The sequence below is a fragment of the Echinops telfairi genome, unplaced genomic scaffold, assembly GCF_000313985.2.
Source record: "Echinops telfairi isolate 266 unplaced genomic scaffold, ASM31398v2 ScPeMD7_23;HRSCAF=83, whole genome shotgun sequence".
Classification (NCBI taxonomy): domain Eukaryota; kingdom Metazoa; phylum Chordata; class Mammalia; order Afrosoricida; family Tenrecidae; genus Echinops; species Echinops telfairi.
Window position 1 is genome coordinate 62,284,838 of NW_022103920.1, and position 16,742 is coordinate 62,301,579.

At 42.8% G+C, this 16,742-nt stretch overlaps 1 protein-coding gene across 1 annotated transcript in view; it reads right to left on the reverse strand.

Annotated features, from left to right (window-relative positions):
* SLC25A13 (solute carrier family 25 member 13) overlaps positions 1-16,742 on the reverse strand; it is a 204,543-nt gene that overhangs the window by 78,255 nt on the left and 109,546 nt on the right. The window contains exons 6-9 of the mRNA XM_045288636.1: positions 7,015-7,161; positions 4,866-5,004; positions 3,919-4,012; positions 2,843-2,927 (exon numbers count right to left, since the gene is read on the reverse strand). Coding sequence (XP_045144571.1) covers positions 2,843-2,927; positions 3,919-4,012; positions 4,866-5,004; positions 7,015-7,161 — 465 coding nt within the window. The remainder of the gene's footprint in view (positions 1-2,842; positions 2,928-3,918; positions 4,013-4,865; positions 5,005-7,014; positions 7,162-16,742) is intronic.

The following is a 16,742-nucleotide window of genomic DNA, read 5'->3' on the forward strand; positions in this document are numbered from 1 at the left end:
TTTTTTTTTTGTTTTTAGTTACTGAGTCTTAAGTGACTGAGATGTCAACCAAGATGTCCGAGAGGAAAATCGGACTAGATCCCATACATTCTTCTCCTTCACAAAGGGCTATAATTGGTTAAAAAGAACATTACAGTTATTAAATGAAATTCTGCAGCACGAAAAATGTACAGTGTGAAAGATATTTGGTGTTAAGAAAGATGTTTAGAAAAATTACAAATGAAAACTGAGGCTGAAAAACATGCGGTGGGTAGACAGGTAGTTGCTGCAGTTTTCCTAGTCCTGTTAAATATCTGAAAAATTCCATGATAGATATTGTTTTAAATACGTCCAAATCTACCTGCTTTGGGGGTGCTAGATAGACATTGTTTTAAATTAGCTTTAAAGCCTATATACAATAGAACATCATTTTTTATTACAATGGCTTGTCAGTTGGTCTATGCATATAAAAACAATACTAACATTTGGCTATCCAGCATCAGAGACATTCAACTCTTTAGAGTGGCTACAGATGTGCGGTCCGATTGCCAATGAAGGTGACTCCTTCCCTCTTTCCTAATTGCTGCACAAGGTCAGGCTTGTTACTGTTCTTTTCACCTGCTGGCCCGACGGGGTTTCTTATTTGATACCAGAGTATTATACCCCTGTCTGCCCTCTTAAATAAAACAGTACTTTTATGTCAGACAGACCTGTCAAATGAAGGTGCCACAGAGTTGGTATTTAATAAATAATTACAGAATGAGTATAAACACCTCCAATAACCTGTTTTTCAAAAACCGTGGTAATTAAAATGGTGAACAATGAAAGTAATTGCCAGCCCCAGCTATCAACCCACTGAATTTTAGCTGCTGTCAGTGTAACACAATTCCACTACGATGAGATAATTTGGAATCTCCTCCAAAATCATTTAACTGAAAATAGCTGTACATAGAAATACGCATCTGTGAAGAACAGAAACCATGTCTCCTGAAAATCCCACGGGGTGTTTCCAGCTCGCTGCCTGTGCAGACCTAGATCCATAGTAACCTCACCTTGGCGGGCGCCTTCACCAGGAATGCACAGTCTCGTGTATATGGAATGGGTAGAAATCTGTATCAAAATACTCTGGAAATTATGATACGTGCATAGGGGAGAGGGCGCCCACCACTACCACTCATTCCTCACGCCAGGCTTGTCTTAGGCCTTTCTTATGCTAGACAGGAAGGACTCCTCCTTCTTCAGCCCTGTCTAGGATGAATATTCAGATGGCTGTGCAGGACCGGAACAGGCAAGCCCTCTGCTACCAGACAGATGGCCTCACTCACCCTAGTTTGTGAATGCTGTCAGCCCCACCAGGGTCCTCAGAATAATGCCTTTTCCAGGCGAGGCCATCCTGGATGCTTTAAACCTCTAAGCGGCAGCCAATCATTTCCTGCTGTAAATCTCATCAATCTAATCTAACCCTTCCCTGGCCAGCCAGTATCAACAAGCACCCATCATAAACTCTCAAAAGCTACAAAGGACATAAAGGAAAAACTGTGGGATATGCTGCCAGCTGGAGACAGGAGGGAATCTCTTAAAAACCGAAAAGAAGAAGAAAAGACCTTCTCTGCTATTTCTTAATCCCCACATTTCGACACGAGCTAGTAGCATCCAGTTGAAGAGATAATCATCTCTTAAGCAGTGCTTAGAAATCAAAGGCAGAGCAGAGACACTGCTCCCACCTCTGCACGTGACGATACGGCTCTCTCTCCTGTACTCGGGAGAAGCTGGCTTCCTCTTATAACCACGGCCAGCTGGTTTCAGAGGTGCCACGTGAGGATTTGCCGAGCACACACCACCACTTTCAGTTCCGTGCGCCACACAAAACTCCCCACTGCCCTTTGGGTGGGAGGGATCTGAAGGAGGGGGTCCTGGCGCAAGGCCTGGCAGCCCTCAAGATGCAGCCTGCACCAACCCACTGCGGTCCCACTGGCGTCTCTGTACAGACCCAGAGCTTCAAGCCAACAAATGCAAAATCTCACAGGATTTGGAGATGGCTCTGCCTTAAAGGAGGGTTTTTTTCTTCTTCCTCTCTTTCTCTCTCCCCTAAGACGGCTCTCGCCTTGGGGAGGAGTTATTTCATAAACATCAGGTAAGCATGGGACATGCACCAAGGCTTTCACTCTCGAATCCTGAACTGTAGAAGGCCGGCCCAAGAGTGCAGGAGGTCTCACGTCTTGGGTTTCTGACTCTTTCAACTCGAAGAGATTGGTTTCTGTTAACCATAAAACAAAATTCAGCATTCCTAAAATTGTTTCCACATAACTTATGAATGCTTTTGCCGAGAAAATAGGTCTAAAAGCCTTCACACGAGGACTCCAGACTAAACAAAATTATCTCGTTTTGATATTCAGAGGGTGGGGGGTGGGGGGGAGAAAAAAAAAAAAAACGGAAGCCATGGCAGTAAGACACTCGCTGAGAAAGTCCTTCCCCGTGGAGCAAAGAGCGCTTTCATTTAGCAGTGAGTGGCCGGCTGCTGACGGGGACATCACCCAAGCAGGGCTCCTCCCACATCTCTGGACAAGGGATCTGGAGAAGTCAAAATCTACCTGCTTTGGGAGGGCTAGGCTTCCAACTCAGCTAGTTAGCCCACCTGTCTTTAAACGGTGACACAAGCAAATGGCAAAGGCCTTTTACACAGAGCATCTCCCAAGTAATTTATTTTTCAGTCCTTTGACATCATCTGGATTTTAAGTGTCACATGGAGAGTGCTACGTACGTTAGAAACCCATGTCAAAAAGGCAATTGCAAATGGGCAGGAGCTGGGATGTCCTATGAGAGAAAGAACAAACAGGAAGTACATTGGCTGCTCGTCACCCACCTGCCTCTGGGTCTCGGCCAAGTGGAAGGGCAGAGTTCCCTCTTCCAGGGGAGCAATCCGTTCAATGTCTGTTAAGGTCAGTCGCCTGGAGGGACAAACAAACAACAGCAAAAATACCAATTGATTACCTTCTACATGTGGAATTTACAAACAAATCATTTTTTAAAATAATTATCTTATTAGGGGTGCATTCAACTCATCACAATCTGTACATACAGTCATTTGTGTCCAGCACTTTAGTACATATGTTGACTTCATCATTCTTACGACACCCGCTTTCCACTTGAGCCCCTGGTGTCAGCTCATTTTTCCCCCTCCCCCCCTTCCCCCAGATAATTTATAATTTATTATTTTAGCATATCTTACCCCATCCAACGTCTCCCTCACCCGCTTCTCCACTCTCCGTTCCCCAGGGAGGAGGCCACATGTAGACCTTGTCCTCTGTTCCCCCTTTCTTCCTCTCCTTCCCTCCACCCTCCCACCATTGCCACTCTCTCCACTGGTCCTGGGAAGTTCATCTGTCCTGGGTTCACTGTATTTCCAGTTCCTATCTGTGCCAGTGCACATCCTCCGGTCCAGCCGGATATGTAAGATAGAATTGGGATCATGGTAGTGGGGTGGAGGAAGCATTTAAGAATCAGAGGAAAATTGCACATTTCATCTTTACTACACTGCATTCCGATTTGCTCCTCACCTCCCCGCAGCCCTTCTGCAAGGAGATGTCCAATTTCCCCCAGGATGGGCCCTGGGTCCCCACTCTGTACTCCCCCTCATTCACAATGCTATGATTTTGTTTTTATTTTTTTTGGTCTTTGATGCCCGATACCTGACCCCTTCGCCGCCTTGTCATCTTACAGGCTGGTGTGCTTCTTCCATGAGGGCTTTGTTGTTTCTCAGTTAGATGGCCCCTTGTTTATCATTTTTATGTCATAGTTCAGAGCAGGTTTAATTTTGTGCCCCCCCCCACAATGTGATTGCTGCCCTTCTCCTACCTCCAATTCCTAACCTTTTATTAAGACTGATTTTTAAAAAAAGAAAGAAAAGAAAATGGGGGAAAAAAAAAAAACCCAACTTACCCCCGTGGCTCATATAAATCTGCTAACTGAAACAAGATGCCCACTTCCATGGGTGTAACCTGACCAAATTTCTGCGCCGCCAGAACAAACTCCTCTGAATGGGGAGAAAAGTTGAAAGAGCAAGATGTGAGAAAGAACTGCCATTAAATTCAGCATCAACTGGAGTGCGGGACTATCACAAAACTTTCTTTTTATCAGCTATGGAATTTGAGTTAATGGAAATAGGGTAAGAATGGTTCAATTCCTTCACTCCTCTGGAAAGAGGGTGCAGTATGCTTTCTCAAATTCTTAGCTGAAAAGCTTAGTGCCATCTGAAGGCATAGCACATATGACCTAGGATGTGAATCAAATGGAAGGTCAGAGAAAACAAGGGAGCATCTATGACCCTCCATCTACACACATGCCAGGGAGTTATAGTCAAGAAAGTGTTGGGAATCCTAAGGAAATGTTCTATTGCTAAGAAGTCCTATTAAAATGCTGATAATATCTCGCTTCAAAATGGTAGACCAACTTACAGGGTCATCAGCACAAACTGATAGAATTCTTCATCTACTTCTTAAGGCCATGTGTGAGGCTGACACACTAGTTTACGGTCGAGGAATATTCTAGAACATTGGGAATTTTGTTGCATGCCTTCCTCACCAAAGATTCCCTTTAGTTTATTTAAAACTTGCTGCATATTATTTTTGTTGGTTTTTCTGCTTAGAAGATGGTGAGTACTTGTCATATAACCTATTGATGGTAATATGTGTCCATGAGATAGATCCATAATATAATCTTCTTGGTTGTCCTCCTAACCTTAATGATAATGGCTCAACATGCTAGAGGAACTTCAAAAAGTTCACGGAAAATGTCTATTACCTTTTCATTCCTTTTTGCCATGAGCTTTTTGAAGCCACCTCCATACTTTTATTCCAGCGCAGGGATTCGGAAAACTTCTCACTCACCTTTTGTCACTTCTACATCTTTCCGGTTGCCAGCCAAAGTACTGTAGATCTTTCTGATCAGCTCCATGTTGTTCAGAAGTGAATTAAATCCATTAAAATAGGAGAAACTAACTTGATGGCTTGTGGTACCTCCAGCAGCCTTAAGTAAGTTGAAAACAAGACAAAGAAGAGGAAAAATAAACAAAGGATTTATAGAACACCGAAGATTCAGACATACATATATCAAATTCTACTTTGGGAGTAATCTGAGAATGCACACAGAAGAAGAAATGCTCATGATTATTTTCTTTTACATTAAAAAAAAACTACATATAATTTTAAAAAGTAACTGCAACTAATCATGACCAGAATATGTACTCTCCACACAACTCCTAGAAGACTAAATACATGCATGTGTAGGATTTATAACAACAGGGCCAGTAGTAATTTACAGAGTTCATATTTCAATTGGAAATGTTTTATAAGTTGGTTTATTTCACCTAACGAGCAAATCTTAAAGGCTTATGCATGCAAAACTGTATTATACACACTCACAGATGTAAAACTATAGAATAGAAATGCAACAATACTAGGAAAAGTAGTCAATCTAACATTAATATCAAGACTTGTCATGTTACTTCTTACTAGCAATAAATAATCATTTACCTATAGACTTTACATTGGTGGGATTTCTAACAAACAAGTGCATTATGGTAAAATTATGAGATGTCAATTCTTTGATTGGGGGGGCAAGACTGGTCAGAATTTCAATAATCAGAATTTGTTAAGCAACCACATATCTTCACATGGAACCAGGGAAACAGACGGCCTGTCTACTATGAAGGAAACTTCAGTTGGGGGTTTCAAATTCTAAACTTTCCTAACAAGGAAAAATATTTTTGTTAGGAAAGCACTTCTTAATAAGGTAACAACCACATAAATCTTCACTTAGTAATCATTTAAAATAGCTGACACGAGCGTTTAAAGTGGGGTAGGGCATGGGGCCCAGAGCAGGAGCCATATCAGTGTCATGCATGCCAAAGGGAAAAAGGCTATGTTTGGATTCACATCGTCAAAAGGGGGCAGCAGGGAAAACAGCAAAAGCCAATGGCTCCTTTGGTGAGCCGTGTAACAGGACCAGTAGTAATTTACAGAGTTCAAATTGTGGGGAAGCCCAGATGATGGTGAAATCACTCAACGCGCTATTTCTCTGACTTGACTGTTTTCAAAGGAGAGTTTCAAATGGGGGCAATAGCTCCCATATCTGATTGATCATTAGAATCATCTAGGAAGCTTCTGAAATTAAGAGATTCCAAGACCTCACCGCATATGGATGCTGAAATCAGTAGGCTTTGAAGAGACCTTCGAATCTATTTCTCAAGCTATTCTTGGTGATTCTGATGCTCTACGCCAATGCCATGGAATATTGTAAGATGCCCGTGGGGACCATCAGGTAGGGTCAGGGCTGAACATCCACTAGAATGGAGGCTCCTAGAGAATGATACACAGCAAGGGGGTATCATCTCTACCACTATTAAAAAAAAATCACTGCCATTAAGTCAATTTGACCTATAATGACCCTATGTAGGGCTAAAAAGAAGTGTCCCTTTGGGTTTCCAAAGCTGTAAACCTTTATCTTTCTCCCAGAGTGGCCAGTGAGTTTCAACTGCTGGCTTTATGGTGAGCAGCCGAACTTGTAATCGCCTGTGCCACCAGGGCCTCTTGGCCACTACAGCAACTTCAATAATCAGTGAGTGAACATATCAGGTTTAGTTTTCTATTTCGCTCACTAGTTGAGCAAGGCAATACAGGCATGCATGAATTTCTTTTTTTAACTTTTATATTGGAGATGATATAGAAGTAGCTGTGTATCAGAATTAAAATCCTATAAAGACAGGACCACAAATTCCATTTCTCGTCTCCTTTTTCTTTAGCTCACTAATACATTTAACAAAGATATTCCATATTATTTAGATCAAAAATTAAAAATAACAGACCAACTAAATTTGACGAATTATAGAGGTGAGTCTGGTTATGTATTAAGAAAACATTAATGTTTAAACAAAAAAATCCATGTACATTATAAGAATTATTCTTAGAATCACTTATTTATTGAGCTTACGCTGAGTAAAACTAATTGATTTATTAGAGCAAGCTGGTTACAACTTACAGCTACTAGACATTCTTCTACAAACGGTGTCAAGACATGGGGACGGATGGTGACCATGATGTCTCGGAAGTCCATGGCTGTGACTCTTCCGGTCTTGGCATTATCTCGTTGCACAAATGCTTGCTTTGCATGCTCCAATTGTATTTCCTACAAATAAAGAAGGTGACGCACTTACTTTGTAGTTCTCCCTTAGTTGCCACAAATGACTAATCAATACATTCTCTCCAAGGAAGAAAGAAACATTTTTCAGTCAACCTGGCACAGACACGTGATGTAACACACTGCACAGAGCAGCTCTCGCTTGGAATATACTTTTCACCTCCTCCAATGTTTGGGTTTCGCAACCTCAGGACTATTGATCTGTATTGGCTGAAGTCTGTACTGTTTGGGCTCTTCTGGCTTCTTCCCAATCAAGAATGTCTCCAGACATTACTAAATATCCTTAGAGGAGCAAAATCACCCCAGTGGGCCTCGCTCCTAGCACAGGGAGCTGGGCAGTACATGCGTCAGAGGAGGCAAAACCATGCCACATACCCAAACCTTTGGATACGGGATTTAATTCATATGCTTTCTGGATGAGAAAGGAGTCCTAGCGGTGTACTGGGCTGTTCACTGAGTTGCTAACCACATGGTCAGTAGTTCAAAATCACCAGCCGCTCCCTGGGAGAAAGAGGCAGTCTGCTCCTAAAAGAATGTAAAGTCTTAGAAACCCAAAGGGGCAGTTCTATCCTGTCCTAGATGGTTGCTATGAGTTGGAATCAACTCTATGGCACTGAATTTGGTTTGAAAGGATACGCGGACCAATGTTAAGACTATTGTTGCTGTTCCCAGAGATAAAGATACAAATGAAATAAAACACCGCCTCCCATCACAATCCAGTGTGAGCCATGTAGGAAAAGCATCTTTTGTAGAGAACATTTCATTGTCTTCCTCACATCACGTTGCCCACTTCACACACCAGCTCATCACCAGGGAGTGTGAGCCTCTCTCCAGAAGGTTTAAGTGTCGGTAATGCAGTTCTTACTCACTCCACAGTACGTACATCCAGGAAAAAGTCGTAGTGAGTGATGTGGAGGAAAAATTAGTATGCTGTTGGCCTTTGTTTGGTAAGATAATGTCTTAGTCCACATCACTATCAGTTGACATTGTGTCAAGTTCAACTCATGGTAATTCCCTGTATGTTAGGCTAGAACTGTGTCCCAGGGTTTCGATGGCAGATTTTTTTGGATGTAAATTGCCACGGTTTTCTATTGAGATGCCTTTTGGTGAAATGGAGTCTCCAACCTGTCTTGTTTGTAGCCAAGCTCCTTAACCTTTGCACCCTCCGGGGTTTCTAATGGTTTATTAGTTACATAAAACATGTATTCTTGTGAATTAGTGGGAACCCAAACAATAGAGAAATGACATGAAGCTAATATTGCTTTAATGTATTCCGCCCTCCTCTTGGACTCCCCAACCTGGGGAAGGGCACGGAAGTAGAGTAATACAATATTGATCATTGAAATCATGGGTACATGGTGGACCATTACATTTATCTACTTGTGCAGTTTCAATACACCTACAATGAAATATCCTAAAAGGCAAGACATTTATAGTAAGACTCAGAGTTTTGTCCTAATCAAATGCCTCTTCTCAGTTATGGCATCTGTCAGATTTGACCCAGTGAATTGGAGCCCTGGTGACACTATGGATTAGGCATTGGGCTGCTAACCCAAAAGTGAGAGGTTCAAATCCACCGTCTGCTTCACGGGAGAAATTTGGGGCTATCTGCTACCATAAAGATTGAAAGTCTCAGAAGCCCTATACATAGGCACTATTCTGAATCCTTGCGGAAACTCATTTTCTGGACATTAAATGTTCTGGTTCCTCCTCCATTCACTCCTTAAAGGAGGGATTCTTTTCCAGGTCTTCTCATTCTACTCTGCTGGAAGGCCCTCTACCCATATGGCCTTAAAGAGTTCTTTCATGGCAAGTCTGATCCCTAAGTCCTAATCTTTCACTCCTAGCTGCTAGGCCAGGGATTCCCAAGCAATGAGCTTAATATCCATGTTGGCACCTTGCCAAAGCATCACTAAACCCACAGCTCTGTGCCCCACCCCCAGGCCTCGCCCTGGCTGCCCCCACCCCTGCCCACCATATGCAAAGCTCATTTTTTGGACACGTTATTTTTCTGGGTACCTCATCTAGTAATATTTTTGTTTTCAATTCTTCCATCTCTCTTTTTTGCACAGCAACACACTTGCAAAATTCTGTCCCTTGGACCTCTGAAAGTTCACTCAAATGCCTCCTTTCTTTACACTCCAGCTGCCTAAGCCTGCTGCGCAGAGCTCCTTTAAATCACCAATCAGTCCTCAATGTCTGTGTGGCACTTCTGCAATCCACCTTGGACCTATCCCCAACTGCCTGTTTGAATTTCAAACCCTGAGAGTCTCCCCATCAAGGCCCATCTGGAGAAAGCGATACCTGGCAGGGATCGCTGCCAACTTCATCTCCCATCAACCCATGCCCAGCCCTGCCAACCCTTGCACACTCTTCCCTCATCTAGTGGGACCCGCTACCTCTTTCTCTAGCTCTTGAAGCCCACCACTTCCTCAAGCCTTAGCTTATACAGCACTACTTAAATAAATATAACTTGGCCCCCTAACCAAAAATAACTGATCTGTGTTCGTGTGGTTGCCTGTCTGAACCTCAATTACAAGGCATGTGTCTTATTCCATATGACACTGTAATCAGTTGTTTACATTTCTGTATTCCTCTCTGTCCCACTTATGGTGTGGAGTACAATACATACAGTAGGTGCTCAATAAATGACCTAGATTATCATGAGTCATAAGTGTTCTATATAACTAACACAATGCACAGATCTATGATTTACTAGGCAAAAAGGGGTTTTCTCTGTACAAGTGCTTCCAATTTCGGAGGCAAGAACAAATCAACAGTTAAACATCCTCAGTGAAAAATGACCACAGTATGTACTCAATTGACAGTAAATGAGCACCATCTCCTACGAATCGACAGACCTACTGCTAAAGCGATCGTACGCCAAGATCACTCTTAACAACCATAGGAAGTTCAGTCATTTACCTTTCCCCCCACTTTAGAACTCAAATATAGACTCTTAGGAATCCTCAGATCTTTATACCAAAAACAACATCACTTTCCTTGGCTGCTCTGTTTCCTGATAAAGTTTGCAGCCAGAACACCCAGAGCAGCCTGTTGGGACTGCCTGAGTGGGAAGCATATGTCAGAGATGTTTGCACAGGAGCAGGGGATGCGCCAGTGCTAAGCGTGCACAGGGAAATCTAGCATGTACTTAGGTCCACGTATGGTTTCTGGCTCTGAACCAAAGGGCTAAAAATGGGGTAGAAAGCTTTCAGAATGCATGGAATATCACACCTGTTAAATAACGTTCTATTCCAAAATGAAGGGAATCTAAATAGGAAAAGAAGCCATGCATGTTAGGGGGCAGGAGAACAAGGGGCAAATCCATAGTTATATTCCAAAATGTATAGGCTCAAGGAATGCCATCAGAAGGAAAAAAAGTTATTTATAGTGGGAAAGCAATATTGTCCTTGCGCTGCCATAGACAACATAAAAGGACTAGCAGGTGAAAGAGCTTCATCCTGCTCTCTGTAGGTCTTATTTAAAACAAACAGACTGGGGGCAGAGGGACTATATGGGCCAGGTTCCAACAACAATACACTCAGAAACTATGTAAGCTGTAGAACCATTCAGCACTGAAACTCCTTGCAGAGTAACAACGGGTTCGCTTTCACCGGGAACATTTGTGCAATTACAGGTCAAGGAATTCATTTTTATTTCCTTTTAGTAGAGGGGGTTATAAGCAATATGGTAGGATGACAAAAAGAAGACATTTAGAATAGCGCTGAGTAAAATCCAAACATCAACCTACACACTACTAGCTTAAGGCGACCAGATTTGAACATTGGTAAAGCGGGACACCAGTGATAAAACTCAGATCCTGGCGAAATAGCCACATGGCAGCAGAAAACCGTATACCCTAGCTTGTCGTGCATTCTTCCCAAAAATCGGGACTTTTTTTAAAAACACCGTGGAACACAGGAACAAAAATTGTAAAACCTCGGGACTGTCCCGCCAAAAGTGGGACGTCTGGTCACCTTATACTAGCTTTAAGTGTTAAGTACCCATGCTTGCATCAAGGAACCTAGATTTCTTGTCTACCATACCGGCTACCCCACCATTTGCTTTGCAAACTGGAGGACATCCATGGTACGCACGTAATAAAAGGTAGCTTTGAATCTTATTTAGGCTTAAGGTTTAAACTTTATAAGTCCTTTGAGTCTTTATAAAAATCACTTTGTAAGGAATAGCAGTTCTGATGAATCATTTTGAACTAACCATGGGAACAGAAAGATGCAGGCCAGACAGGGTGAAGAATACCACCAGGAATAGTCGAATGCTTAAACACTGCAGGCCAGGGGCTCTGCCTAGGCTTTAAAGACAGCACTTCATGTAAGCCAGACAATAATTATTTGAAGAAACCATTGTTATCTTCATTAAACAGAGAGGCACACGTAGCACACAGAAGGAGATCACCAATCCAAAGTCACACTGGTCCAAAGAAATGGCGTGGTTGAACTTTATATCAGAGTATGTTAGATTCTAAAGTTGAGGTTCTTAACTACTAAACCATATTCACCAAAACCCACTGCCATTGAGTCAATTCTGACTTACAGTGACCCTACGGGGCAGAGTAGACTGCCCCTGTGGGTTTCTGAGACTGTACATCTTTCTGAGAACAGACAGCCTCATCTTTCTTTACAGTCACTGGTGGTGCTGAACTGCTGACACTGTGGTCACTCACCAGTGCTACTATCAGTACACCACCAGGGCTCCTCCGAATCTTCACACTGCTCTGGATGAAACAATAGGCAAGAGCATCAGATTAGATGTTGACCAAAAATGGAAGTGATATTATGAAAAAATTCACTAACAAACTGACTATACTAATGTCTCCAAATGTCACTGCAGAGTTTTCATCTTGGATGATGAGAGAAACAGGAGATTCTACTAGAAAGAAAAGTGGCAAGTTGTTGCCTACAAGTCTTTGCTGACTCTTGGAGACCTTACGTATGATACAGCCGAACTGCGCAGCAAAGGGCGCTTCAATGGCTGATCTGGGGGGAAGTAGATCACCGGGCTGTTCTTCCAAGATGAATTGGAACCTCCAGCCTTCTGGTTAACACCCCAGAATGTTAACCATTTTCACAATCCAGGGGCTCCCAAAGGAAAATACTTCAGGAGAAAAAAGCTGAGGTGGCTGATCGCACGATGAGAAATTTGAAGTGGAATTAGTATAAGTAGTTAAAAAACAAAAGAAAACTGGAGGCATTGATAGAAATGTAAATATGGAAAATTCAGTCAACAGTTTTTGGAAAGAAAAATGCCTACATTTATTAAGTTCTGTTTAGTGTGTCATCATAGTGATGGTATAGAACATGGTAGGTTTCCTGTGTAGGTTTCCAAGACTATAAATCTTTACAGGAGTGAAAAGCCAAACTGTCTTCTGAGATGGGGCTGGTGGGTTTGAAGCACCAACCTTGCAGTTAGTAGCCCAGCATGTACCCTTCTATGCCATCAGCGTTCCTTGCATACAGGGTCCCTAGGCGTCAGATGGGCTTGTAGGCAGAGAGTTTGGATGTTGTTCTTGATTAAGGTGCACCGTCCTCAACCCTCAGACACTGTGGCCAATGTTTTCCAGCATCATCCCTTTGAAACTTCCCCACAACCTATGAGGCACACACACGCTATCTATCATCCTTACCATGCTGTAGATGGGAAGACGAAATGAGGAAGAGCCAAGCATCACACAGTGCTAAAGGTGAAACTCAAAGATACTCAGGGGACCTGGCTTTACACCCACGGTCTTGACCTTCAAGAGCCTGCCTGCTCCTTTTAGAGAGGTCTTTAAAACCCAGGACAGACAATAGTTGTAGAAATAGAAGCAATCACCCTATTGTGCATACAAAGAGCAGGCAGATAATAAAATCTAACGGATATCTAAATAAGTAGAGAGAGGAAGAAAGAAGGGGCGGAGATCTTCTATGAAACCCAGAGAACTAACTGAGAGGCGAGCATATGTCTGTGAAGAGGCCTTCAAATAATGTGGACCATGCCTTTGTGCTTTGCTACCAATGACTCCAAGTGACCCCGTGTGACAAAGGAGAAGTGGCCTTTAGGGTATTCTAGGCTGCAGTCTTTAAGATGAAGAGTTGGCCATGTCTGTCTCCCATGCAGGCACTACACATGGATATGAACTGTCAAATTTTCAGTCATCAGCAGAGCGCTTAACTGTTGCCATGACCAGGGCACCGGTCAAACAAAGAATGTTTACTAAATGCTCTTTGGGAGACCAAGAACTGACTAGCCAGGAAAGGTCCCTTACATGACCTAAGGCCGGAAGGTCCCAGAGCAAAGAGCTATACCAGTACCTCAAGGGTGGCTCTGCTCATGCACATAAAAGGAGACCCAATTTCTCTCTAATATTTGGCAGTGAACTGTTTCTGTTTCTTCTATTCTAGTGCATGATGATTAATGCAATAGGCTTTGATTATAGCAGTTCCCAAGTACTTCAACATACCCGTTCAGATTGCTATATGGGGGAAAAAATCAAACTCTTCAAAATTGCTAGTTGTACAGAAATAAACACATATCGGGGTTACACTACTTTAGGCCTAACATCCATGCTTCTAATAGCTGCAGGCCTGTCATTTCCTTAATAATCTCCAATTTTCGAGTGGGTATATTTTGAATGCAAAAATTTTCTCCACCTCTATTCAGGCATGCAAGTTTGTGTTTGAGCCTGAGAACAATTTATCGGCAACAAAAACAAAGACTCTCAAAACATGGAGCAGATCTGGATGATTTATGTTATAAAGCCCAGAACATCATTGCCCACCACCGCCCCCAGCAAAAGAATCCTGGCAAATTTATACATTTTATACAGTTGCAAAATAAAATAAGAATTCTAAAAGTTTGATGAAAGGAGTTACCAAAAAGAAAATGATTTTTTTTTCTTTTTAGCAAGCATGGCAGCAGACGGAGTCCAGGGCACATTTATCAAAAGTAGAAATAAAAAAAGCCTAGGGTGGGTTCCTGGAATTTTTATTTTATAAAGAATAAACTTAGCCCTTACTCCTTAAAAATGTTATGCTACACCAATCACCAGAATCTAGATGCTATTTACTATATAACTCCCCACTTAGCTTTCAAAATGTTATGCCAAGTTGCAGCAAAAAACCCTCATGAAAATAAAGAATCACAAATTTTGAAATAGAGTTAAAATATAACGCAGCGACAAAATAGGTGGAGAGCAAAGTACTTCCCGCCCTTCGCTTTCCATGTCCCGCTCCTCTCCACATTCAGCCCGCACCACCAGAGTTTCGGAGTTCAGGGTGAAATTTCACCCCAATTCACCGGGTGGGGACTTTCTCTAAAAGGGTCTTCAGAAGCAGCGTCACATGTGGCACTGCACACAGCACAACACCTTGGCAGAAACCAAGCACAGAGCTTTTGCATCTCAATTTCCCTGCTCTTCTGATTTAACTTCACAACACGTAACCACCGGGGCGACGCTGTTTGGAGAGCTGGTTCTTCCCAGAAGATAAGTGGGAAAGCCTGCACCAGGGGCTGCGCCACCTAAGGGCAGGCTGACCCACACAGGCTGGGGCACAAGAGCACAATGTATCCAGATTCCTTCCCCCAGAGTAGGAAGCATGAAGGTGAACGGCATCTAACTGTCCAGATGACCAAAGCACTACAGCATCTCTGATCACGCACCACCGAGCTAGCCTTGGTTTGCATTGGGCAGAAACTATGATTTAATCTATTGCTGGAGCTGAAGGAAAACAACGCTAGCCACCTTTACTGGTGGTTTCATTTTAGAACATCAAGTGGTACTGCATTCATGAAACGGTACCAAAACTACATTAGAGACACCATCTGGTCCAACTTAAAATCAACATGAAAAAACCACGCCCGTGTTGAAAGCGCAAAGGCAGCTGTGGTGTCTGGTTACTTAAGGTCCGTGTTGTAGCTCTGTTCACTGACCCAGATGCCAAGCTGGGGAACAGAGGAGAGGCATAAATGACTCGGGTTATCTGATCCAAAGCAAGAAGCTTCTTAATTGTCCGCTATCCTGTTTAGACAGTGTGGCTTCAGCGAGTTCTACAACGAGTGATTTCTTTGGTTGTTAGCTTGAAATCCGTGATCCTTCCCAATGTCTGAAAATCTGAAGTTAGTTGCCTTGGTTGGAGGTAGAGAGTTGAAGCAATGTTTTGTTTGGAGCGGACAGCTTGCTTTATTTATATATACATATATAGATTTGGGTTGACATTTTTTTCATAAGCAATGGCGACTATGCAGCCCAGATCATAACTGATTAGCAGCCGGGGTGCTCTGGCCTCTAAGGGGACATGGAGAGCCACTAGCACCTGGAAGCAGCTGCCGTCCAGCACTCTCTTCTTCCAGGGCTCACAACTGCATGGATAGCTGAAACGCCTCTCTCTCAGAGAAGACTTCAGCCGATCCTCATGCCACGCCCACTCAGAGACACACTACGATGGCAATTCAAGAGAAGTGCCAAGCGTGTGCCACTGCACTATTAGCGTGAGCATGCAACTGTAGGCATGCCCCTCAGACGAGAAGAAATGTCCTGACTCCAGAAAGTGGAGGAAATAATCCTCGGAAAAGCCAACTTCCTGCGATGTCAGGCTTGGCTCCTATAGTATCATCTTCACTTCAAGCAATTAAGGAGAGGTGACAGAGCCAACCAACCAAACGCACACGGAGCAAAGCACTCCCCTGCTGTCTCCGACTGTGTCTCCTGGTTCCTATAAAGGTTCTTGGCATCCAAGTCCAAAACCCAGCAGTCAACCTTGAGTTTTGCAAATCTGTGATTATGCCCATCCGATTAAACCACCAAGCCTTTTCAGGGCTACCACTGAACTTCTCTTGAATTCATTTACTGCAGCCCATCGCTTTTATCATCCATGTAAGCAAGGCTAAAGTTGCTTTATTCTTGGCTTAAAAAGTGGCCAACTGGTCTGTCTCTCCCTCCCTCCTTAGTCACTCCATTTCCACACGGTGGGGTTGTATAGTCTACACCCATGCTCTAGTCTAGATTAGTGTTTCTCAATGTGCAGTCTGCAAACCTGGAACATCACAATTCAGGATGCTTATGATCCACCCAGAATCTTGGAAAACAAGCTGTTGGGACACTGTGGTTTTAAATAAATATCTCAGTAAATTTTTACACTAAAATTTGAAAAGCACTGTTAAACATCTAGGAAAATCAGATTCAACCTCAATCCTACCTGTCTGATCAAGAAAATTTCTCTGAATGCTTCTATACTCACTTTTCATGTAGAAGCAATAGCAACTGCCTTCCTTACATCGTCAGGTGACTACAAAGGCAAAGACAAGTAACAGCAGCGTCTGTGCTGGAAAACGCTACATGGGAGGGAGTGACAGTATTGTTTCTATTGTTAAAAAGAATATCAGCCTTGGTAGGAATCCTACTCTTTTAATCTTGAGAATGGAGTCATTGGAAATTTCTATGTGCAGATTACATTGGAAGTGGAATATACATGGGGACTTCAAAGAGTTCAAGGAAAATGGAAATAAATCACAAAAATAAAATTTAACTTTATTTCTCAACATAATCTCCATCAGATTCAAAACACTTT